We start from the raw sequence: 24,959 nt of genomic DNA, 5'->3' as shown, positions 1-24,959 counted from the left end.
ATCATCATATAAAAGCAAGCTAGAGACAAATACCTTATTTAATAACAATATTTAATTATTCAAAATTTTATACAGATAGCTTTTAAGTGCTTACTACAAATAATAACCATAAAAAGGAATTAAGAATAAGAACACACAGCAACAGTGTAATATTACTATGACTGTTTTTAGGATTTAAAAAGGCTCTAACTAGGACATTAGTATTACGTTTTATTTACAAGAACTTCATTTTTCTAGTATCAATTTCTTAGTATGTCATTTTATTGACTTCACCTTTATACTTTTTGGAACTGAAGACATGGTATATACATTAAGAAGCTAAAGGGATGGTGATGGAACACATGTAACAAAACGAGTCATATCTAACTGAGGGAAGAAAGGGACCCAGCTGGAGGGGTAGCGGGAGTAATCATGAGGAGTGCAGCAGGTAATGGAATGAACAAGAGCAAAATAATGACACACGTGCATAAAGACGCAGTGATGAAAACTATTATTTTATGCTAACCTAAAAAGTGGATGAAGGCTTACACGATTAAGGAGTGTTAGTTTCTATGTAAATCTCTTTTGCATAATATCAAGAATGCAAATATTTCCTATGCAGCTAGCCACGTGCAAAGTCATTCTTAGAGTCCGGGATAGAACCCAATTGATGGTCTGTTTTATGGGCAATTTTTTTGTCGATTGAGAAATCATTTGAACATCAAGGAATAATGCCCAATATAAAGGCATTTCTACACTGGCCATTTGGAGCCTGGAATGTATCTATTGATGGCCCTGTGTCTCTGGATACTACATTTTGTTTGTTTCAGCTTGACTCTTCTTGATAATAATGCAGAGGATGCAGAGTTTCAGAACGGAATTTAGACTTCATGCTCCAAGTGATTGTGATTCACGTGTTGAAAGAAGAGATGGTCAAGTTCTCTGAACTTGGGAACCTTGAAAAGCAAAAGCAATAGTGTGACACTTTGTGGTTCTTTCACTGGGCCTGTCTAAAGTTAGTACTGAAGCAAAGGTGTTTTCTGTAATTATTATCTAAACTTAGAAAAACTGAGAATAAAAATTATTTGAATTAAAGAAAAATATACAAGCAAATAATTTCTCTCACCAGCTTTGACTGCATTCCCCGTTTCCTGACCCAGTTTCCCTAACAATCTGTTGAAGCACCTATCCCACTCAGAGAGTTCAGGAAATGGTTTGGGAGAAAGCAACCATGGAGTCAAAAGGCAGAATGTGGGGCTGGAAAGAAGCTGGAGTTTGCTACTTATGGGACCTTTGGATGTGTGCTCTCTGAGAGACCAGCATTTGAAGCGCTCCTCCTTGCCTATCCATAATTTTGATCTGGAAGAGCGAAGGAGTCCTTGGCCATCTGAACTGTGACAGAACCATCATTTGTATTCTCTTTTTGAATTCTGTACGTTACCTTCCAATAAACAGAGTCATCGTAGCAGTCCTCATCAGGGGGCTGATCACAGCTACATAACTTCATAAGTAGACCTGTGAGGGCAGAGGGAACACGAATACTGATGAGGGCAGGATACTTCCTTACTAAGTATTAAAACGCTGTTATGAAAATATCTCTTTTAGCTAACATAGCCCATTGCCAGAACCTTAGCCCAGTTTGGAATGTGACCAATGAACTGTGTCTTAATCATCTCTCCGCGAAGTAAATGGAGTGACCGGGCACTGGTAGGAGTTCACATGGCTATTATCCCTACTTTTTCAAGATCATTTTGCAATGATCTGGAAGTCTTAATCTTTCCGTGTTAATCTCCCAAGCAGCCATGGTTAAAAGCATGTACCGCGAAACCCAGCTAAATGTTCACTTTCGAAGCAGACCTGTAACCAAGCCTCCAACAACTGCTGAGCCAATGGAGGAACCCAGTGCTGCTGCCTGCATAGCCACCGCAGACCTAGGGAAAGCAAATATGTAGCGTCAGTTATGCCTTTTTTCTTTCCCTTTTTAAAACACTTGGTCATTCATTCATTATGGTTAATAAAGAATTCTTCAGAAGGCATTTAGAATTTTCAAAAAATTGATCCTTGATTTGATTCACTCACTAAATGTCTATTGAATATCAGTTCCTGAACCTCTCTTCCAGACAGGCTAGGTGGGATAATGTCTAAAACAACATGGCTACCATTTCCTCACCACTTTAAATAAAACATTGTAGTGAAATTAGGTTCATCAATAACATCAGAAAAACTAAGTGGGCCTATATGTTAGGGAGAAGGCAATGAGGACATTGGAGAATACACGTGTAATGCCAGAGGCAGTCACTTTGAAATAAAGATAATAAAATATCACTGGTTTAGGGAGAAGTCTCAGTGTGTAAGGAAGCTTGCTGTCAAGCCATACGACCTGAGTTGGATCCCTGGCTCCATGTGGAAGAAGGGAAGAATCGATTCCTGCAAGCTGTCTTCTGACTTCCACATGCATACTATGACGTGTGTGTGTTCATCTACACACACACACACACACACACACACACACACACACACACACACACACACGGTAAATAAATAAATGTAAAACTTTAGAGAGGACATTGTAAGTTGGAGGTGGAAGCATGTGATAAATGGCTTTGAAATGTGTAAGACTTCTAACTAAACAGCAGGTGAACTTAGTATGTAGTTGTATCATTAGCACTGTGCTTCTCTCAGAGAAGGCAGGCAATAGAGTTTATGAAAGATTAAGGGAGCAAGTCTGTGAAAGGAGGCAACTCAAAAAGATTCATTAATGGTATTCTCTCATTTATGTCTCTTGGAGCCTGTAATGTTAACAACAACAACAGGGTCCCACCCTCATCACTGTGTATTTTCACCAATGCAATTACAAAGCACAGGATCAGAGGCAAGAAACACCCTTTGGTTTTTACTCACAAATTAGACTTTTCCCAGTATACGACCGCAATGCTGACAAGACCTCCCAACACACCAGGTAAGCCGTGCAGGTTATGGACTCCACATGTATCTCTGATCATCAGTTTATTAGCTAACAGTGGCTGAGGTTGTAAAAGAGAGAAAAGTCATTATCTTGTAAGGCACACAGAGCTCCATACTGAAGCAAAGAGCTGTGTAGAAGAATATATTCATAAATCCTTATCATGTACATATAAAACACAGTGTGGTATTACACATTACAAATACATGGTTAAGATGTTACTATAGTGAGCCAAATTATCGGCTCCATCATGTCCACATTTACTCTATATTCATTCGTTAGCATGAATTCAAAACACAGTGTATTAAAAACCTATAGTTCACATACATATTAAACTTCAAAGTTTTTTTTCCCCTATAGGTCTGCTCTCTGCTGCCCTGCATTCTTCTACCTCATCTCTCCATTTGCAACTCTACTCAGAAGAGGCAATTTTATCTAAGGCTCAGTTTTCCTTTGATATCAAAATGCACCCATGTCAAACATTTTAAATACATTGGTTATCATTAGTGGCTGGATTGGGAGGAAGTGACTTCACCTTCTAATAAAATCTCAGATGCCCTGATTAGAACACAAAGTCCACAAATAAACAAACAACAAAAATAAAATATTCTCGGGAACTTCTCTAAAGGAATTAACATAACCCATGCCAAATTACTAATAACGAGTACCAGATTCTCCCCTGCCACACAGACATCAGGAAAGAGGAGAGTCAGTGCATGGCTGCAATGTGAGTGGTATTTCTGAAAGGAAGATAAATGGCCTCCAGTGAAAGGTATATAGGGAAGGAAACGCCACTGATCCCACGTGAGAAGACAGTGAGTGATACAGATGTAGGGTTTGCTTCACTGCATCTATCATACATACACTAAGGAACTTGTATCCAAGCACTGAGATGATGCCTGCAACACTTCCAATGGTCATAGCAGCATAGGGGGGGATTTCCATGTCCGCACATGTGCCCACAGCGACACCTCCTGCCAGAGTAGCGTTCTGAACGTGAACCTGAATGGAGGCGGAACCATGAGTGAGGAGTGGGGAATGAGGCAATGTCAAAAAGTCAGGAGGGAGGCGGAGTACAGTGGACCTGCGTTAGCCATTAGTTGAAAGACGTGCTTGTACACACACACACACACACACACACACACACACACACACACACACACGCACACACCATTTTCCCTTTTTCTTTCTTTCTTTTTCTCTCTCTCTCTCTCTCTCTCTCTCTCTCTCTCTCTCTCTCTCTCTCTCTCTCTCTCTCTCTTTTTGAGACACAATCTGGCCAGAAATGTCAGAGGCTGGAGAAAGAGAACTAATTTCATTTTGCTAGAATTCTCAAAAGGCACAATCTGTCTGATCTACCCAAAGAGTAGGATATCTGTCATTTTAAAAAGTAAACCTGTTGAGTATGATCTTTTAAAAAATGTATTTGCAGTTGTCTCTTATAACACAAATTGTAAAGAGCTGAAATATATGGTCTCAACCTTGCTTTAAATATGTACTACAGGGGTTTCAGAGATGGCTTAGTATTTCAGGGCACTGGCTGTTCTACCAGAGGACCCTGGTTCATTTCCCATAACCCACAAAGTGGCTAATAAATGTCTGTAACTCCAGTTACAGGGGATCCAATGTCCTCCTCTGGTCTCCATGGGCACCGCATGCATGTAGCACACAGATATGCTTTCAGGCAAGCCATCCATAAACATAAAACAAAAACACATAAATCACGTATACATAAATACAGTACAGCATTCATTTCCTCCATGCATTGGAAAAGAAGAGTGCTTGATCTGAGTTTTTATTTTTTTCCCCATGTGACCATTTCTCTAACTCCCAGGCAAGAAACTCAAGGCAAGCTGGGTTGAACTTAAAAAAAAAATGATGTTATGTTACTTTTTGGGCACATAGAAGTTGCAAAAATTACTTCAGAGAATTTGTAGATGTCCCTTGTCTGTATCCCTCCCACATCAGCATCTCACACAAACAGTAAAATAAAATGATCATTACTTCAATACTACTAAGGATCTCATTTGGATTATTAATACTCAAATTGTCATTTTCCTTTTCTAGAGTTTTATTTGGGATTATTGTTTATGTTTTTAAAATCTTCCTTAAAAATCATACATGTCTACAGTGAAATATAATCATAACTACCTCTTGCTTTCCTCCTCCAACTCCCCTGTATTCCCCTAACATGCACCCTCCCTACTTCACATTTTTTCGATATCCCACAAAGTCCAGTTGGTGCTGCTCAAACATACGAGGGTGTGGGGCCATCCTCCAGAGTAATGAACTTTATCAGTGACTACACAGCATAATTATCACTTTTGAACACTTGCAGTTGCAAAATAGAACCAACACCCACTATCTTACTCCCCTGTCCTGCTCTTTGACAAGTCAAGTATTGAGGGAAAATTTCTATGGAGTTAAGAGCAATTAGTTTTAATATGAAAGAAAAAAAAGCCTTTTATGTCTGAGTTTTACATGACTGCATACCCTACAAACTGCAAATTCCTTGACTTTAACTTAGCAGATTAGATAGTAAGTGAATGAATGAAAATTATTTTCAAAACATTCTTTGAAGTCGGCTGTTTTGTGGTTTGTCCTGGTAGCCCAGCTCTGATGCCTAATTTATTATCCAAGCAACTGTTGGTACTTAATGAAGCTTCCATTGGTTTAATATTGACACTTACCATATCCAGCCTTCCTCGGCGTTCAACAAGGCTGGACAAGGCATAGGCTACGATCACACAGGCAGCAAGGGACAAGTATGTGTTGATAATGGCCCTGTACTGCTTCTCTCCAGGTTCAGCAATGGCTGAATTAAAGCTGGGCCAAAATATCCAAAGGAAAAGTGTTCCTGTAAATCATAAATGGCATTAGTTATTATTAGAGAAGATCATGTTAGAGGGTGCTTTGCTCTGGAAATTGATGTCTGTGATTTTAGCCTTCATCATCATCATCAGCCAGGAGAACAGGGAACACTGACCCGCCATAAAACAAAGCGATCACCAAAAAGAGGCCGTCTGAGCATCTTCGGGTACGGACAAGCATCAGGTTAAGTTCATTCTACTCACCAATCATGGCAAACAAGTCAGAGTGATACACAGACTCCTCGTTTTTGTGTTCCCCGCGGAGGCCAGGGCGATATAAGACGCCTGCTACAGCTAAGCCGAAATAGGCTCCAAAAGCATGGATTGTCATGGATGCGCCAGTGTCAGAGGCCTGCCGGGACAAAGTGAAATTTGCATACATGGAGGTGAAAATGGGTCTCCTTACAGGCAGAAGGACAATGAAATAATTGCTGGGGGAGATGTTAAAGAAAAGATAAAATGAGGTAGTAAAATAAGAAAAAAAATATGGCAAGTTCTTAAGACATGCAAAGGTGAAGTACTTCTTGGGATGTGGTGCTAAAAAATTACTGAAAATCCATGAACTTTAGGTTTTACAAAACTGTAATATAGTATCCACTTAATAAAACTGTGTTGGTGCTTAGGTTAGACCATATTCCTATAGAGCTAGGAATTTACTGTGCTAGGCTATTTCAGATTTAAGAGACATTCAGTGAACTATGATGTATTGCACCTGATACAAAATAAAAATGATCCACATTTATTTGGCTTTGTAGCTAAAATTCATTTAACTATAACTCAGACTTGAACCTCAAAAAGGCCAGTCCTCACCACATGGTTCTACATTTTGTTATATGCTACATGAAGACCAGCTGAATTCCAATACTGACTTGAAGAGAGGCATTTTGTTCCCTTTTTAGGATCTGATATGAATTTAATCAAGTATTCTCTATTTTATGCTTCTAGAGAGAAAATTCAGAGTGCTAAGCCAGGAGCAAATGCTTATGCAAACTAAGGTAGGAAAACATCACAAATTTATTTAAGATTTTCAAAGTGGTGCAAGTAGAAGAATCTCCTGGTTTGCTCCATATTTGACTAGACAAAAAAATCTGGTGCCCTTAAAGAGCAACTTCATCCATTTGAGTTCAGTCATCACTGTAGCACATATATGTCTTCAACTTTCAGCTTTGCTGAACACTTCCATATAAAAACCTTTCTTCTCTTTACCATATGTTTCCAGGAAAGAGATAGGTGACCATTAATTATATTTGGACTTTACAAACACTATGTAAGTCTGTGTCCCTCCATAGATGCTAACATATTTGTCACAAAAGAACCCTTCCCATTTCCTTCTCAGAATCTATCAAATTAGTCTTCACTTAAGCAACACATTGAGCATGCAGGGCCTCTCTCTGTTAATCTCATCTTCTTACCATGGCAGCTACACCAGTGTCTGGCCAACTATGCTCATCTGTTGTAACTCAAGCTCCTCCTGTAGCTGTCCCCTACCAATGAGGCCCTGTTCTTGAGCTTCCTTTGGCATTAAGTGCATGTCCCTTCCTTAGTGATGTGTAAAACTCTAACAAACTAGTGTTGCTATCACTTCCTCAGAGAACTCCTTCCCTGCTTTTCAATCTATACTCAATAGCTTTCTCATAACCCCCATTTCCTACTATTTATTTTCCGTGTCTTTGAGTAAGTGGGCATGTTGCAGTTTAGGTATGCAATGTCTCCCAAAAGCTCATGTGTGGGGAGGCTTGGTCCCTAGTGAAGTGGTGTTCAGAGTTGTGGCTTTGGGGAAGTGATTGTAATATGAAGGAGATTTGGTATCTTCAATGGATGTATTGACTGACGGGTCTATAATTGAGTAGGCAATTTGGACTTGGTGAAAACTGTAGGAGGCATGTCATTAGTAGAATGATTTTATCCCTAGTCTCTTCCTCCTTGCTTCCTACCCACCAGGAAGTGAGCTGCTTCACTCCAGTGCATACCACCAATGTGAGGATCTGCCTCCCTATGGGTCCAGAAGCAACGGAGCCAAGGGCCTATTGATTCTGAGCACATGAACCAAAGTATATCTTTCTTCCCTTAAGTTTCTCACACAATTTGTCACAAACAGAAAATTAGCATAGAATGAATGTATAATTATTTGATTTTTTTTGGTCTAACCTACTATACTTTAAGCTTTGCAAGGACAGAAACCTTAACTAATTTTGTTTTGTTGGTAAATCACCAATACTTAGAAAGTTAAAATATTAGCTCTTGAATCAAATGTTCAATACAAGTATAAACAAATGAAAATGTACACCAGTGTAGTCAGAAATAGCCTATTTATTACCTTTGAGGGACTCAGTAACATTTTCATGGAGAAGAAAAGAAAATAGAGCCTATATAAGGGTTTATATGGTGCTATTTACATAGTCATTTAAATATAAGTGGGAATTAATTATTGATATGCAACACAGTGTAATAAAATGAGTGACAGAGTTAGAAAAACGTGGCTTAAATTCAGAATCAGACTCGGGTGAATCATTTAGCATCTGTGATCATTTGACTGTGGATTAATAGTAGTAACAGTGACGCCTACCTTCCATGGTTTTGTAAAGATGAAATAACATGCTACTCACCTCACCCCATTTTACAATAAGAAATCCTGAAAGAGTGGTTATTTTTTTTCACTATTTCTTCTAGTGGCCCTCCTGTAGAGATTTGCCCTTACTTAGAGTGGGCACCCATAGCATGTGGTGGCCAGTACCGATAGTCAGAGCACAGTAGCTCACCCTTACCTTAAATATTTCAGTAACCAGATATTCATTGCCAGCAAAGGCAGCAATTTCTAGAACTGTCATGATCAACATTTGGACGGGGCTTGTCTTTCCGAGGACAGCGCCAAAAGAAATCAGAACCGTGGCTGTACTGAAGTCTGCATTTATCATACTGAGGGTGAAAGAAAGAATAAATTGAATAAAGAACGAATTTCACACTGAAATAGTGCAGTAAGTTGTAGCTTTGAATGGGACACTAATCCCACAAAATCATGAGATTTTTTGCCTTCAGATTTAGTTGTCTCTCGATTTAGGAGTTAAGATTTCAACATATGAACTTGAAGGCAAGGGCACAAGAATTCACATTCAAAGATACTCACGTTTTGATTCCAATGTGAAATTTTGTTGTTTTGTTGTGAAGGAATTTTTGCAGAATTGTACCCCACTGAAGGCCAAGAGCAGCAAGAAAAAGATTGAAACCAACACCACTGAAACCATATTTCTTCAGGAAGGTCATGAGGAAACCAAACCCGACAAATATCATGACATGCACATCTTGGAATACTGAAAAAGAGAAGGGGGGGGGGGAGGAAGAAAAAGCTTTGAATGAAAGAGCCCAAAGGGTCCTGTTATAATAGTTAGAAAATGCTGTCATCTTTGCATAAAACTGCAAAAGGACATCACTAACTGTCTTGGTTGGTTTTTTGACAGCTCAACACAAGCTTGAGTTATCTGGGAAGAGGAACCTCTATAGAGAAAATGTCTCCATGAGACTGAGTCAAGTCTGTAGGGCATTTTCTTGATAAATGATCAATGTGGAAGGACCAGCTCACTGTAGGTGGTGCCACCCCTGAGTAGGTAGTCCTGGATGGTATAGAAAGCAGGCTGAGCAAACCATGGAGAGTAAGCCAGTTAGTAGCCATCTCCCAATGGCCTTGGCTCCAGTCCCTGCCTTCAGGTTTCTGCTTTAAGTTCCTGCCATGACTTCCTTCAGTGATGACCTCTGAGAGGAAATAAAGCCTTTCCTGCTATTTCTTGACTCAAGGGGTTAGGGTGTCTTCATCCTCTGTTTCCATGAACTTGAAGTAATGACTCCACATATAAGAGACAGAGTAGTAAGAGTCTGATGAAAAAATAGTATTTGAATGAGCTAGTCTCCATTTTTTGAATTTATATAATAGTACAACATTTTGGCGATTTCATCCAAACAAGAAAATAACTTTGTAGCATTTTTAAGTCCTCTCAAAGCCCTGGTTCAACATGCAGGCTTTTGCCTCTTGAGGATCAAATACTTGACTTGTCTGGAGTTCAGGGCTTAGCCCTCCCAGTTCTATTGTGTGGCTGCATGATGTTGCATAGGTTATGTAATGTCTGGGAACTCCAGTGTTTTGTCTGCTAGGTTGAAAGATCCTACTTTACAGGCTTATTTCCAGTGGGATGACTTGTTTTCAGAAGACTCATACAGTTCAAATGAATCATGATCAAATAGAATATAGCCAACATCCAGATTTTTGTCCTCAAGAAGCTTATAAGTGGAAAACATAACATTTGAATGAACCATATAAAATCAATTTTTAGCAATGAAATTAATATTGCTATAGGATTTTTTGTAGACTTTTTGTTCAATATTGCTTTGTTTGGGTATTTTTTTTGTCGTACTGGTTTGCTTGTATATTACCGTTTCTGATTTTGTGTTTTTGTGGGGTTTGTGTGTGTGTGTGTTTCTTGTGGTTTTTTTTGGTTTATTTATTGTTTGCCTGTTAGTTTGTTTTCTAAAGACAGAAAAAGAAAGGGAATGGAGTTGCATGAGAGAGGAGTTGGGGAGAACCTGGGAGGAGTTGGGAGAGAGGAAAGTGTGACCAGAATCTATTGTACGAATTTTTTTTTCAAATAAAAGAAGAAATGCCATTGATAATATTAGGAGTATAGGCAATTTCTTACGATTCAATTTTATATATACAAAATAAATCAATTAGATAAAATCAAAAACATGCAAAAGCAGAAAGAGAAAGGGAAATGTTTAAGTGATGGATGGGCATGAAACAGTTCAGCCAAGATTCAAACAGAAATAGGCACACAGAGAAGATGTGTCTAGAAATCATGTCTCAGAGGAAGCTGACATTAGAGACCAATTAACTTACAAAAATGTTAGAGCCAATATTCGAATTCAGGTCTGAGTTTTCCCATTGCTTCATTGTTTGAGCAAGGTAGGAGTGTCAAGATACCCAAAGCAGAACACTGGCTTTTTAGGAGTGCAGAGATTCCTCACTGGATGTGTCTCTCTTCCTCCATTCTACAATCAAACTTAGAGACTGAGAGTGGGATAGCCCGGTCTCCATGCAGGCTTGCCTACTCTGTTGAGGTTGCTAAGTGCTGTCAGATTCACCCTTCAGAAAGGCTTTTATCTCCCATTTCCCCTTGACAGCAGCCTTACAACCTGCATTCACTCTGGAAAATGCTCTTATCTTGTTGGACGTCACAGCCCTTTCCCAGAGCAGTGTTCCTGAAGACTTATTCAGGAGGACATTCTTTTTTCTTGGAAGGGAGCAGACTACCTGATGCTGCATGAGCCCTATTTTAGAGCCTGCTGTGGGATTAGCCAAGGCCCTTTTCTTCCCAAATTTGTCTCCTGTTGTTACTGATCTTTTCTGTACTGATCTCACTCTGTACTTTTCTTAGGAGCACCAGAACCTGGATAAGACAATTACTGCTAACCAGCTGTCAACGAGTATCACTCTGTGAAACATTTGAAATGTAAGTGACCGTGTGTATGCATTTTTTAAAAGTTGTCTTACCACCAGTTAACGCTTCTTTATATTTGATCATAGACTCCATTGGAGGGCAATTAGAAAAACAAAATCAAACCAAACCAAACAAACAAATAAAAAACTTGCATGACCCTTCCTAACCATGACTTTGCCAGATCATTCTGGAACTATGCTACCTCCTCTTTTAAGGAGGGTTTCCAAATGGTCTTCTACTCCTGCACTTTATTTGTTATAGCTTGGTTTGTGATTAGGGGCGCAAAGCTCAGTTAGATTACTTGTTTGGAATTGTAGTGCTAGAATGAACCAATCCAGGTTTATTTATTTAAATGGTTCATCGGTAATTGCAATGTGAACACAACATATCTAAGCCATATCAGAACTCCCTTCTTTATGTGTTTCTTTTTCCTTCTCCTTTTTAAATAACCCACGGAGTCCCAATGTTGTAGGGCATTGCCCTCTGGACCATGGACAACCCACTATGAGTCACAAACAAGAAGAAAACTGACTCTTCCTCTCCTATGTACCATCAACTGTGGGTAGCTCCTCAGCTGGAAGTGGGGGACCCTGGGTCCCCTCCCTTTTATGCTGTAGTGTTGACTGGCTTAATTTTATGTAGGTCTGTGCAGGAAGCCTTAGTCACTGTGAGTTCAAAACTGCAAATGTCATGTCCTGAAGACACTGTTTTGAAGCAATCTTCTCTCCTTTCTGGCTCTTACAATCTTTCAATCCCTTCTTAGGTGATGTTCCCTCTTGGGGAAGAAGGCGTGCGATACAAATGTCCTATTTGGATACTTTACTGGTGTTTTAACTCAGCATTCAATGTTTTTCAACATCTCATGTTTTTTTTTTCTTAGAGTTCTTTTGTTCCCTTCTGTAATCTACTAGCTTTAAAGTGTTCAGTAACCAACTCATTAAAAATATTTTATCCAATTTTTTAACATCACCCGTTGGTAAGAATTATCCTGCAGGTTCTATTTTCATTCTCTTCTATGGTAAACTAGACATTTTATGTGTGGCAAAGGATTTCACGTTTGGCCTCCAATTTGTGTTATTACTAGTTCCTGCCACAAGAGGGCAAAAGCACCTTGTCTGATACTGAAATCGCAAAAGCACTAATGGGATCTGAAGACTGTTTGATAGGTCCAGATCAAAGCAGGTTAGGTGGTTAGGATTGCATTTAAGAGCTTGCGAATGGAAACTTAGTTTTATGCAGCAAGGTTCTGCCTTTAAAACAATAAAGTGAGCACTCTGTGGCGGCGGATGGGGGTGGGATTTATTTAGGGATTTGCAGGTTGGGGAGATCATTTTTCAACAGGTTTTGAGAGTTTCCTAGATGATTCTCAATCAGTGGCTCTCTGCATAGGTCTGATTTTGCACTGAAAGAGCACTGGTCAGTATTTGGCGACATATTTTGGTTGTAACGATCTAATAGGGTTCAGTGAGGTACAGTGAAGGCAGAGACTGGGACCTCCGCTAATCATGCTACAAGCACAGGACAGACCCACCACAAGGAGTTTTCTAGCTCAAAATTCTAGATTGTGCCATTATTGAGAAACCCTCATCTGAGTCAAATCAGATAAAGGGTGGTGGTGCTGTAAAACTTTCTTCCTATTTAAAGCGGGGGTGGGGGGAGGTGGGGGGATGGGGGATGGGGGCAGGGGGCAGCACTGAGCAACTGAACAAACTGATTCAAATCTCCCCCATTCCCATTTAATAAAAATAATATTTTAGTTAGTGTACGAAATAATATATGTACATATATATATATATATAACTGTACTTTGATTCATAGTCACCCCCACTACCCTCCATCCCTCGCCCCCACACTCTCCTACCCAAATCATCTTCCTTTGGCTTTTAAAAAAGGACCAGATTTCCCCTTGCTCTCTTCCCCCACCGATTCCTGTAACCTGAGACCAAAACACAGTGTTTTGCTTTTAATTTTAAATATTTTCCAGAAACTGAATAACAGAAAATAGGGAAACTGAAAGCTTATTTGGCTTACACTTCCATATTGCTGTTTATCATGGAAGGAAGTCAGGACAGGAACCCAAACATGGCAGGAACCTGGAGGCAGGAGCTGATGCAGAGGCCATGGAAGAGTGTTGCTTACTGGCCTGTGGTGATATATTGTGTACCCTAATAAAGCTTGCCTGAGGATCAGAGGACAGAGCCAGCCACTAGATTAGACATAGACGCCAGACAATGGTGGCACACACCCTTAATCCTATCACTTGGAAGGCAGAGATCCGCCTGGATCTCTGTGAGTTCAAGGCCACACTGGAAACAGAGCCAGGCAGTGGTGGCACACGCCTTTAATCCCAATACTGGGAAGCACACATGCCTTTAATTCCAGGAAGTGACTGGGACTGAGAAAAGTATATAAAGCATGAGGAAACAGGAACTAAAGCAGTTCAGCTGAGACCCTTTCGGGTGAGGACTCAGAGGCTTTCAGTCAGAGGATTCGTGGAGTTGGTGAGGTCATAGGTGGTGGCTGTGGTTTGCTCTGCTTCTCTGGTCTTTCAGCTTTTACCCTGATATCTGGCTCTGGATTTTTTATTATAAGACCATCTAAGATTTGAACAACACTAGCCTGCTCCCTGTGGCTTCCCCAGCCTGCTGTCTTATAGAACCCAGGACCACCAGCCCAGAGATGGCCATATCCAAAACGGGCTGTCTGGGCCCTCCCCCATCAATCACTAATTATGAAAATGCCTTACAGCTGGATCTTATGGAAGCATTTTCTCAGTTGAAGGTCTATCCTTTCAGATAACTCTAGTTTGTGGGTGAAGCTGACATAAGATCAGTCAGCACAGATGCTAATATCTCATGTTACATTTGAATTTCTTACTAGCTGAGTGCCCTTGCACATTCAATAAATTTTCCTAAACCCAGGTTTCCTAATCTGTAAAATGGGAATAATCTCAATTTATAAGACTCTGTATGGATCTGGATTTGGCTTTTGCCTATCTCCTGATGTCTCCAGTAGTTGAGACACATCCCATGTTAAATACTGAATGAGCAAGTTAAACTCATGAGTGCATAGGACAATAAGCCTTTACACTTTATACACTTAATACACTGATCTGTATTAAGAAGATACTACTCCAGGGTCATCCTTAAAGGAGGCTAGAATATTCAAATATTTTCAAATAATGGAATCTGTTTCTTTGTCCTGATACATGTACTGTTGGAGATTTTAATGAGTCAATTCCAGTAGCTGCACTTTTTTTCCCCCCATTGTTTCTGTGACTTTAAGCTGACAGTGATTTTTTTCATGGGTATCTCCAGCAACTGCTTCAAGCTCTGTTACATTGTTCAGAATAAAGGGAAATAAGACATTTCATCATATTTTCATGGAGTAAACTTCTTATGCCATGGAGAACGTATTTTTACCCCTTAGAAGTTGGTTGACCCCTGGGCTGGAGAAGATAGCACAGTTGACAATGTGCATTCTCTACAAGCACAGAGACTCGAGCTTGCTTCCCCAGAACCCACATCAAAAGCTGGATGGAGCAGAATGTGCCGATAAACCCAGTTCTGGAATGGAGGAGACAGGAGATTCTTGGGGGCTCACTGGATAGCCAGCCTCATCAATGATTCAGGGAGAGACCTTCTCTCAGAACATGAGGTGGAAAGAGACAGGGGCAGAAGGAGACAGCCAATGACAATGCTTGCCCTCAACTCCTCCTTCAAGAGGACGAGGACTGATGCTGGTGGAAACCAACATTTTGTTAGTAACTTTGTTGGAGACAGTAGGCTTATGTTGATAGATGAATCCTGCATTTGAAATTGAAAATTAATATTGGGTATATAATGTGGTGGTTTGATCATAGGCTTTAAAGACAAAAGCAAAACAAAACAAAAACCCAGGGTTTGATCCCAATTAACCTTCCTTCTACCAAACATCTGACTTTGGGAAAACTGCTGAATAACTTTAATCTCAATGTTATTAAAGGCGTTTCTTTGTAACATGTATACTAAGGGTCGTTTTGAAGATGAGTGAGTTAAGTGCTAAGTTAGCTCTATACCTTGGCCAAATTCAACTTCGTTCTGGTATTACTGTTTGACATTTACTGATTTTTATTTTATGTGTGTGAGTGTTGGCCATCATGTGTGTCTGTGTACCACATGCAGGCCTAGAGTTTATGGAAGCAAGAGAGGGTATGAGATGCCTTAGAACTGAAGTTGAAGAAAGTTCTACACTGCTCACAGGTAGCTGCTGGGAATCAAACTCGGGCCCTTTGTATGAACAAGTGCTTTTTGAAGTTCTGTTGTGTGGACTTTACAGGTCACTGCTATGACTTTAGCTTTTTCTCTGAGGAAGATGGGACACCATAAGTGGTTCTGAGCAGAAGGAAGAAATGCTCTGGCTTTTAATTCAGTGGTATTATTCAGGCTTCTGTGAATAGATCTGAGGATTGGAAGGCAGCAGAAAGAGGGAGGCCAATTCAAAGGTTCTTTCTACCAGATACAAGAAGTGATGGCATCTTTGACCAGATCCGAGAGAGATTCAAAGAACTCCTAGGTGGAAACCAGTTGGTGACTATTCCACTCTTACCATGACAAGTGCCTGGAGCATTAAGTCTACTACAGACCATTCATCTGTCACAGTGCCCTTGCTACATCACTCTTCTATTGCATTAAATGCAGTTCTCTTGCCCCTCATCATATTTCCTTGAACATCCCATCTATTAAATCCATTAACATCACTAAGGAAATGAACTCTTCATTATACTGTTTCATATTATGATTTTTCATCTATTCATATTTCCAAATCTTGAGTTTTTTTATTTAATTTTAAAAATAAGGTTCCAAATGAAACTGTGTTGACATACTAATTGTATCTTGTATCTTTTAATACTTTAATATATTTTTCATTTAACATCTGTGACTTTCTTCATAAAATTAAACTTTGTCATTTGCATTTAAAAAAGAACAAGTGCTTTTAACCACTGAGCAATCTATCTAGCCTCTACTTACTACTTTTTAATAATTTGAATTTTGGAAGTCTATACATTGCTTTAAATGAAGGGTTTGGCTTTGAGGTTGGCACCAAAACCTGCCAGAATACAATCATCATCTCCACCTCCATCCTTCCAACCACAGTCGTCACCATCACTATCACCATCATCCCTATCACTCATCATTAGCATCACCATCAACAGCAGCAGCAGACACAGCAGCCTACCTGTCATTACTATTAATTTAGCAGAGTTCTATTTATTTTGTTAATTTTGTTCTATTTTACTTCCGTGTTCCTCTTGCAATAGGATATCTTACAAACCCTGATAATCCAACAATTTAAAAATGGAACTTGTTCTAGCAAAACCTATACCACCCAAACCAAACAAGATGAATTGAAGTCCTCATTTTCCTTAATTTATATGCATTTATTTTTTCTTCTCAGAATATCCTCTTTGTTCCACACTAAGCATGTCTTTTCCTGGAAATCTTCTAGATAAGACTCAAGAGTTAACCCTTTTCTCAGTGCAAGGGTGCACAGTTACCACCATGTACATATGCTTTTTACTGTATCTGTTTTGTTTATATTATTTCTATTTTTCTGCTCTGTATGCTCATTTATCATTTTTCAAATAGTCAGAGCACATCCAACTACATACTCCTTCAGGAAATGTAAGGCAAGTCTGATTATAAAAACGATGGGGTGAAATCTTAAACAGATACAGAACACCAGGGACATGATATAAAAGAACAAGCAAACATTTCTTCTCTAGGGGTGGGGCAAAGGGGACCAACAGAAAGAAGGAGAACCAAAAGGAGACCATGTCCATCCCTGGCCTCACTACCCCACTACACACATGTGAATATGTACTCCATCTGTGTGCATATGTGCATACATCCACACAAACATGATTCTCAAAGTGCATTATACACTTGTATGAAAATGTTCTTCTGTTGTGGGAATATGCTGAAAATATTTCTTGCCTTCATAATTTGAATTTGCAACCTAGTTAATAATGTGCTTTGGGACTTTTTAAAATATTTACTTAATCTACTATCCTAGCGTGTACTCAGACTATTTGAATTTGATTTGCCTTTAAGGAAACATTGTGGGGCTGTGCACTCAGGAGGTAGAGGTAGGTGGACCTCTGTGAATTTAAGGCCAGCTTGGGCTACAAAAAAAAAAAAAAAGGCTGCCTTGGTTCCAGGGCAACCAGAGCTGTTACAGCAGAGAAACCCTCTCTCAAAACAAACACCCAACAAACAAACAAAACAAAACCCTAAAAACAAACAAACAAACAAAGAACATTGTACTCAATTTTCCCTGTAATCAGCTTTAACAACCTAAGTTAAATGCATAGCTTTAATTTAAAAATACATTTTTCCGGGGGCTGGAGAGATGGCTCAGAGGTTAAAAGTACCAACTTGCTTTTCCCAGCACCCATTTGGTGGCTCACAACCATCTGTAATGAGATCTGGCACCCTCTTCTTATATATATATTTCCATGCTACTGACCTGAAATAATGTATCTGCGAGTGTTACAATAATCAGTTGCTGTAAGTTCCAACAATTTCAAAGCAACTTTAAACAGATATCCCATGGATATAGGTTGATAATATCTGTCTGAAGTTTTGAGTACTATTCTGAGTCAGTTGGGGTCAGTAAGGTAACTTCTGTTGCTGTGTTGGTTTGAATGAAAATGGCCCCGTAGGCTCTTCTATTTGAATGTTTGGTTCCCAGTTGGTGGACTGTTGGGAGGGATAGGAGGTGTGGCCTTGTTGGAGGAGGTGTGAGGCTTCGGGTGGGCTTTAAGATTCAAAAGCCTAGCCTTTCGTTCTCTGTCGTCCTCTGTCTTTGTCTTTGTCTCTCTCTCCCTCTTTCCCTCTACCGCCTTTGGATCAGGACGCAGCTCTCAGCTCTTTCTCCAGCATCACGTCTGCCTGCCTGCAGCCATGCTCCCTGCCATGATGATAATGGACTAAACCTCTGAAACTTTTATCAAGGCCCCAATTAAATTAAATGTTTCCTTTTTATAAAAATTATCTTGATCATGGTGTTTCTTCACAGCAATAAAACACTAAGATGTTTGTAAAACCCTGTTAAAGATTTCTGTAAAAAAAACAAAAAAAGTCTCATTCCCTTCCCATACCATGCTTTCTGCAGACAGACTTCAGACATACACGACAGACAGACAACAGACAGGCTATGAACCATAGACAACAGAAAGACAAAGGACACAGTGAGAGAAGTAGAGAATTCAAATTTGGGCTTGCTCTTGTTCTAAAGTTTTCCAAGACTTTAGATCAAACTGTAACCAAATAAAAGCGTGCACCCTCCCCCACAGAAATATGTGGAGTCTGTTATACATTGATCAATTATTCCTGAACATGAGGCCTGGCCCCAAGTGGTTAATATACCCAGTGCCACTCCATTGAAGCAAACTGATTTTTCTTTTCCCAGCAGGTATAAATGACTGTTCAGTTGTTAACCTCTTACCCTAGTGATTAGGTTTTCATTCATTCATTCATTTAAAAGATATAACAAAATAAAATATAGTAAGATAAAGCAAAAACTATCACATCCAAGTTGGACAAGACAAACCAACAGAAACAAAAGAGCCCAAGAGATGGCACAAGAATCAGAGACCCACTCATCCACATGCTCCATGAACTCCTCTTTTCCGAGTGAATAGCACTCTTAAAGAATTATCTTCCAATCACCTCCAGATATTACATTTCAAACATCTCAAATATTTAAAAAATATGGTTATATATATATATATATATATATATATATATATATATAATTAACCTGAATTTATGTTAGTGATATTCTCTAGATTTGGTTTTTGCTAATTCTACAAGTAGGGGTATATGTCCTTATTCTCAAAATCTTAAGCATTAGTTTTCGTGTCTCTCTATTTGTGTCTCTTTAGAGCCTTTAAATTTTGAGCAATCATCCCACATGCCTTTTATTGGTGGTTTTATTTAGCTGTTCATGTAGCATACCTCATAATTTGGACACATTTTGGTATAAACCATAATTAAAACCATACTAAGTATTTTATCAGTGATATTATGTAGGTGTACACTACTCATTGGATCCACTGTAAGACAGCATTTGTAATGGTGAGTTAGATCACATGGTTAAGCAAATACTGCCCAGACCTTTCTATTATGCATACTCCTTTGTCTTGTAACTAGCAGGAGATCTTGACAATGATTCCTCAAAGTATGTGAATAGAGTACTCTCTATCAACTTTCACCCAGCGGCTTCAAAATTCACTCATGGCTTTGGTGGCATATACTAGCACAGTGGTCATGCCCAAATTGTGGTTTTCTGTATATCACTCCTTAATACCTTTTAAAGTTGCATTTTCACTTATCTAATATTCTCTCTCTGTTACTCTCTATCTCTGTCTCTATTTGTCTGTCTGTATATCTATCAATCTATCATCTGTCCCATTGTGTGTGTGTGTGTGTGTGTGTGTGTGTGTGTGTGTGTGTGTATACTATGTACTGTGTACATGCCAAAGCATGCATGTAGATGTCAGAAAATCACTTGTAGGAGTCAGTTTTCTTCTTCCATTCTGGCATGCCAATCAGTGGTCAGGCACCTGCCTGATAGAGCATCTCTCTTGCCCCGTGTCACTTTTTTATATTTAGGTGGTATTCTCCCCTAAGGCAGTGGTTTTGTCTTCTTCACTGTCTTCCTTTTACAGAAAATTTCAGTTTGTTTAATGTAATCCTCTTTCAGTTTCTACTCCATCTTACTACTTCTACCATCCTATTTAGTCTTAATTGGAACAAGTTGGTACCCAGTTAAGAAGCTTTTAGGTTTCTTTGACATGTTCCCATTTGCCTCTGTGCACTTGCTTACCTTATGCTATCATTGCTTCAGTTTTTTTCTTTTATAATTTAATTTAATTCTACATATCAGCCACGGATTCCTTTGTCCCCCACCCCTTCCCCCAGCCCACCCCCCATTCCTATCTCCTCCAGGGCAAAGACTCCCCTGAGGATTGAGTTCAACCTGGTAGATTCAGTCCAGGCAGGTCCAGTCCCCTCCTCCCAGGCTGAGCAAAGTGTCCCTGTATAAGCCCCAGGTGTCAAACAGCCAGCTCATGCAATAAGCACAGGACCCGGTCCCACTGCCTGGATGCGTCTCAAACAGATCAAGCTAATCAACTGTCTTTTTTAAATGAACAGTTTCATGAATGAAGCTGGAGGAAATAAATTATTCTTCAATTAAGATTTGAGGTCTATTTGTGCCTACTGCTCCCAGCCCTTGTGTGAGGATGGAATTGTTCAATTTAAAGGCGGTACTCAAGTTTGGCAATCTGGCACCATATTCTTAGGTCATGTATGACCGACTGTACATTCATAACAGTTCCAGTAAAAGACGGCAACGAGTAGTTCTTTGGGAATAGTTAATATTGGATGAAAGAGGTGGGAACAGTTAACATTGGATGAAAGAGGTATTTGTTGCTTGTGTTCTGCTGGTGGAAAAGGGAGTGAACCCTCTCGGAATAAATGTAGGAACAAATTACAGCATGTTCATTTTAAACACAAATCACAGTTTTATGCCTTTTGCTAGTCTGGAAAGTTAGAATAATAAGTTCCTTGAAAAACTAGAATTCTAAATAAAAATTTGGGAATTTGTATCTGTTACTTTAAACTTATTGATTGCCCATGACTGTTCAAGGCCTTCCTAGTAAAATTGTTGGTGATACTACTAATAAGCAAAGGTTGGAAGGCCCTACTGATCAGAGGTTGCAGCCTATCATGGCCTGGCAGCTTTCTCCAAGCTCTGCAACATGTACAATTCCCTCCCCGCAGCAAATGCTTCCTGTTCGCTGCCCAGCCTTATGTGGAGGATGTCTCTAGGCCCAGGATGCCTGGCTTATCACAAGGGTGACCCTTGACACAATTACCTGCAAACTCTCTTCCCTTGATGGCAGACACAGTAATTAGGCAAGTGCTCTAGCCATTTTGATAGGACCACACTGCTACATACAAAGCCTTGTGATAGGAGTGTGCCACTTAATGCAAATTAGGGTTTGTCCCCAGGCTCCCTAATTCTATATGTTCCTTATACTCTGGAACAAAGTTGAGCTGATTCACTGAAGTCTGTCTCCCAGAGGCCTGTCTCCATTCGTGCTCACGGGCAGCAGACCAAGCTTTTCATCCCCCGTCTGCCTCTTTCCCATCTCAGAATGATGGCTGACAGGCTGAGAGGGAAAGAGGGCCTCCACTAGTAAAAAAGTATATATTTTATATTTTATAATGAAGTGTGTCCACATTTGTATAATATATGGGGTCAATACGTATTTCAAATGAACAACGCATTAAAATGCAGAATGTTCAAAATGACCCACAGGTACTTAATCCACTAAAAGTGAAAGTAAAGGACTTCAGTGTAGCAAAGCAGAAAAAGATCACCGGTGTGGTTTAAATGTCAATTAGGCAATAAGACCCTAGCACTTGCAGAGTTTCTAAATGAAGTAACCAACCCTCAAAGGCCCCTGCCTTTTAAATTCTAGCTTTCACTACACTGTTCCCAAGCTTGACTTACCAATTTATGTCCCTTGACAAAATGACCGACACTTCTTTATGTGTCTTAAAAGCCCAACATACAGAATATATAGTATTGCAAATTAACACATCAGAGACATGACATTCAGATGTGTGACCCACTTTTGTGGTGTGTTTAGGAATATGTGCAAAATCAGAGGCTATGTGACATCACACTCTACTACTCAAAAATCCTACCATGCACAAGTCTGGGGAGAAGAAAATACGCCCTCCTCGCTGTGCGCTTTACTAAAAATGCAAATTGCCACCTTACCTCACATATTTGTGAGGAATTCAGAAGCTTGCAGCACTCTGCGAGCTGTAGAGGAGCTTAGTCGGCCTTATGTAATTCTGCTTTCTCTGTCTTAAATCCTAGCACTTGGTACAGCGCATTATACCAGGAGAGTACCCAAGTGTTTATTGATTAGACTTGAGTATTGTTTCCTAACAATGGACACTGACAATTTGTTTTCTAATGAGTGACATTTATGCACAAGCCCTGTAATGTCAGTTGTTTGAAATTTAGAGAAAATGTGCACCACAAATCATGCATTTTCTCAGACCATTCTATGAATTATTTTAACAAGGGTCATGTAGCTATTTGAATTTGTTAGAATCTTGGGATGTGAATCGTCCATAGAGAAAAATAGATTTAAAATTGCATGTCAAACAGGGAATGTACAAAGACTGTCGTCTAAGATAATTTATATAATTTTAGCTAGGCATTTCATTAACATCTAAAATACACACACACACACACACACTCAAACACACACGCACACACACATGCGCACACACGCACGCACACACACGTGCGCGTTCACACACACACACACACACACACACACACACACACACACACATCCCTCTCCCAGTGAGACAAACACTTCATGAAGATACAAATTGTCTGCACATTTGCTCTCTGGTTTCTAAAGCCTAGAAAATTCTGTACAAAATCAGAATAATAATAAATATTTTCTTAATGTATTATAATACTAATGAATTTCCCTGTTCTCAACAAATGAGAAGAATGTTGTAATTGTTAATATATGTTTTAAAAATAACATTTTTTTGATATAACCAACACATATAAATACACATTGCATATGTATTAAGGCATATGTGTTACATGATAATGGAAATCAAGTCAATCAATATACCAGTTACCTCTACATAGTTGCAGCTTTGAATATGTATGTGGTGAGGTTTAAGATGTAGGGGCTCAGAAAATTACAAGTATAAGATACAGTGTTAGCTCTCGTTGGCAGACAGTACACTAAACTGCCAGAAATTAATCATCTGCTATTAGGTAAGGAAATAATGTTCTCAGTTACTTCCTCCACCTTGCCTTTTATCTCATTTTGAACTGAAATTCTGCTTAGAATCTTTGACACCAGGCTTACTGCTTCAGCTTGAGTTGTGGAAATTATTGTATTCCTAAGATCTTGATATAATTCTATTTGAATAACCTTAGTCTGGGAGAGTGTGTTTGGCACCTTGTTTTGTGTATTGTCTTGCATCCCCTCGCTCCCATATGCAGTAGAGTGGTGCTCCACTGCAATGGGGCTGCAATTGATTCATCTTTGAATACATTTTTATAGTGCATTCTTGCTCCTTACAATATTTATTCAGTGAGTGGATGACTGAAAAAATACTATGTCTATTGGCACAAAAATTTGAAATAAATCCATCTCTTTTATTTGTCTCTAAATTGAGAAATATAAAATTTAATCAAGAATACTATCAACTATCTGTGAGTATAAAGGCAGCTGAGTTCAGAATGTTGCCTAGGATCCTAACTCTACTCTGAAGTTTGAATTTTACAGTTTGCTAAGTCATCCTTGGTTACAATTCATGAATGAGAAAGCTTCTACTATATTCACTCCTGAAAAATACAGGCATGAAAGCATTATTTTAAGAAGTTTACACAGGTGTTATAAACAATAGTAACAATTGCTATTTTAAATGACTTAGAAAATTAAAGTTGCTTGAGCTTCACTTAAAAATGTAGAAATAATGGTGTACTTTATCTCTCTTGGAAGATGAGCTAGTAAGTGTATCAGGCTCATGATAACCCCTCAGCAAACGGTGCTTACTGTATATTAACTATTTTATAGTCTGCTTTTCTGAACTGGAAGCTCAGTTGTTCTTTTTCTTCAGTCTCTGTTCTCAGTGAAGGATTCTATTTTTAAATCAAATGTCCATCATTTTCAATTAAAACAAAACAAAACAAACTGTCTTTTTTGATGATCCTACAAAACCTAGAATACATGAATTAAAACTCCTGTAACCTCCTTCATGTGCCTAAATATCCCTTCTTATATCTAAGGACCTAAGGTGAATTCCGGCTTCCCTTTCTTCGCTCCATTTTACCTTTATCTCTGTCCGACAGCATTTGCCTTTGACTTTTTTTATTTGAGGGAAGGTGACCAACACCTTCATTTTTTACAGAATAAGTAAAGAAACCCAAACAAAAAGAAGATTATTTAGTGTTAAGGATGCAACGAATTAAAAAAAGACAGAATGTTAATTTTTAGCTTATTATTCTGACATTTGAATAAACACAGATTCTGTCCAAACACTTTCGTCATAAACAGAAGACAAGAATGTCCTAATGGAGACATATAATTCCCATGACAGTCAAAATACTAGACAATTCTAAGAGTACCTCAAAAATGTATAATGTTTTAGTATTTAAATATTTACGTTCTGAGACCCCAAGGAACCCAAAGGAGTATAAGAAGTACATTGTTTACTCACAGGGATACAATTGAAAAAATTCGTCCGTCTTTGTTGATGTTGTAGCATTGACCTGCTGGGTTGTCTCATATTCAACAAATAATACAAATAAAACAATCATAACAACTTCGAGGCCAATGGCCAGGAGAGGGAATTTGTACCTCATGACTGTGGCAAAGCACATAGTTGCAGTGAGGGCTTCACAGACTGTGTTGGGTTGATAAGAGCAGAGGACTGCTCTGTGTGTGGAATTAGGTTGCACATTCAGAGCTCAGATCACTCCAGAGACAACACACACACACACACACACACACACACACACACACACACACACAGGCACACACAAGGGGCAAGACTA

The 24,959-nt window shown here is 39.2% G+C and overlaps 1 protein-coding gene across 1 annotated transcript; it reads right to left on the bottom strand.

The window, feature by feature from the left end:
* Positions 1-860: 860 nt before the first annotated feature.
* Positions 861-24,767, bottom strand: Rhag (Rh associated glycoprotein). Its single transcript, XM_052743977.1, has 10 exons — positions 24,623-24,767; positions 8,936-9,119; positions 8,577-8,727; positions 6,016-6,163; positions 5,632-5,798; positions 3,806-3,943; positions 2,881-3,002; positions 1,837-1,910; positions 1,421-1,494; positions 861-935 (listed from the first exon to the last, which is right to left on the bottom strand). Exons 1-10 carry the CDS (start codon positions 24,765-24,767, stop codon positions 861-863), a joined length of 1,278 nt encoding a protein of 425 aa, XP_052599937.1.
* Positions 24,768-24,959: the final 192 nt, after the last annotated feature.

This window comes from Peromyscus californicus, unplaced genomic scaffold (assembly GCF_007827085.1).
Source record: "Peromyscus californicus insignis strain IS unplaced genomic scaffold, ASM782708v3 Scaffold_19__1_contigs__length_69161282, whole genome shotgun sequence".
NCBI classification, from domain to species: Eukaryota; Metazoa; Chordata; class Mammalia; order Rodentia; family Cricetidae; genus Peromyscus; species Peromyscus californicus.
Note: the sequence above shows the minus strand (reverse complement) of the source record. Positions and strands in the feature narration are given on the sequence as shown.

Coding starts and splice junctions, on each gene's coding strand:
- Rhag (XM_052743977.1), bottom strand. CDS start 24,767: ATGAGGTACAAATTCCCTCTCCTGGCCATTGGCCTCGAAGTTGTTATG. Junction 9,120..24,622: donor ATTTTTTCAATTGTATCCCT/GTGAGTAAACAA, acceptor TCTCTTTTTCAG/TATTCCAAGATGTGCATGTC. Junction 1,911..2,880: donor TACTGGGAAAAGTCTAATTT/GTGAGTAAAAAC, acceptor TGCTTTCCCTAG/GTCTGCGGTGGCTATGCAGG.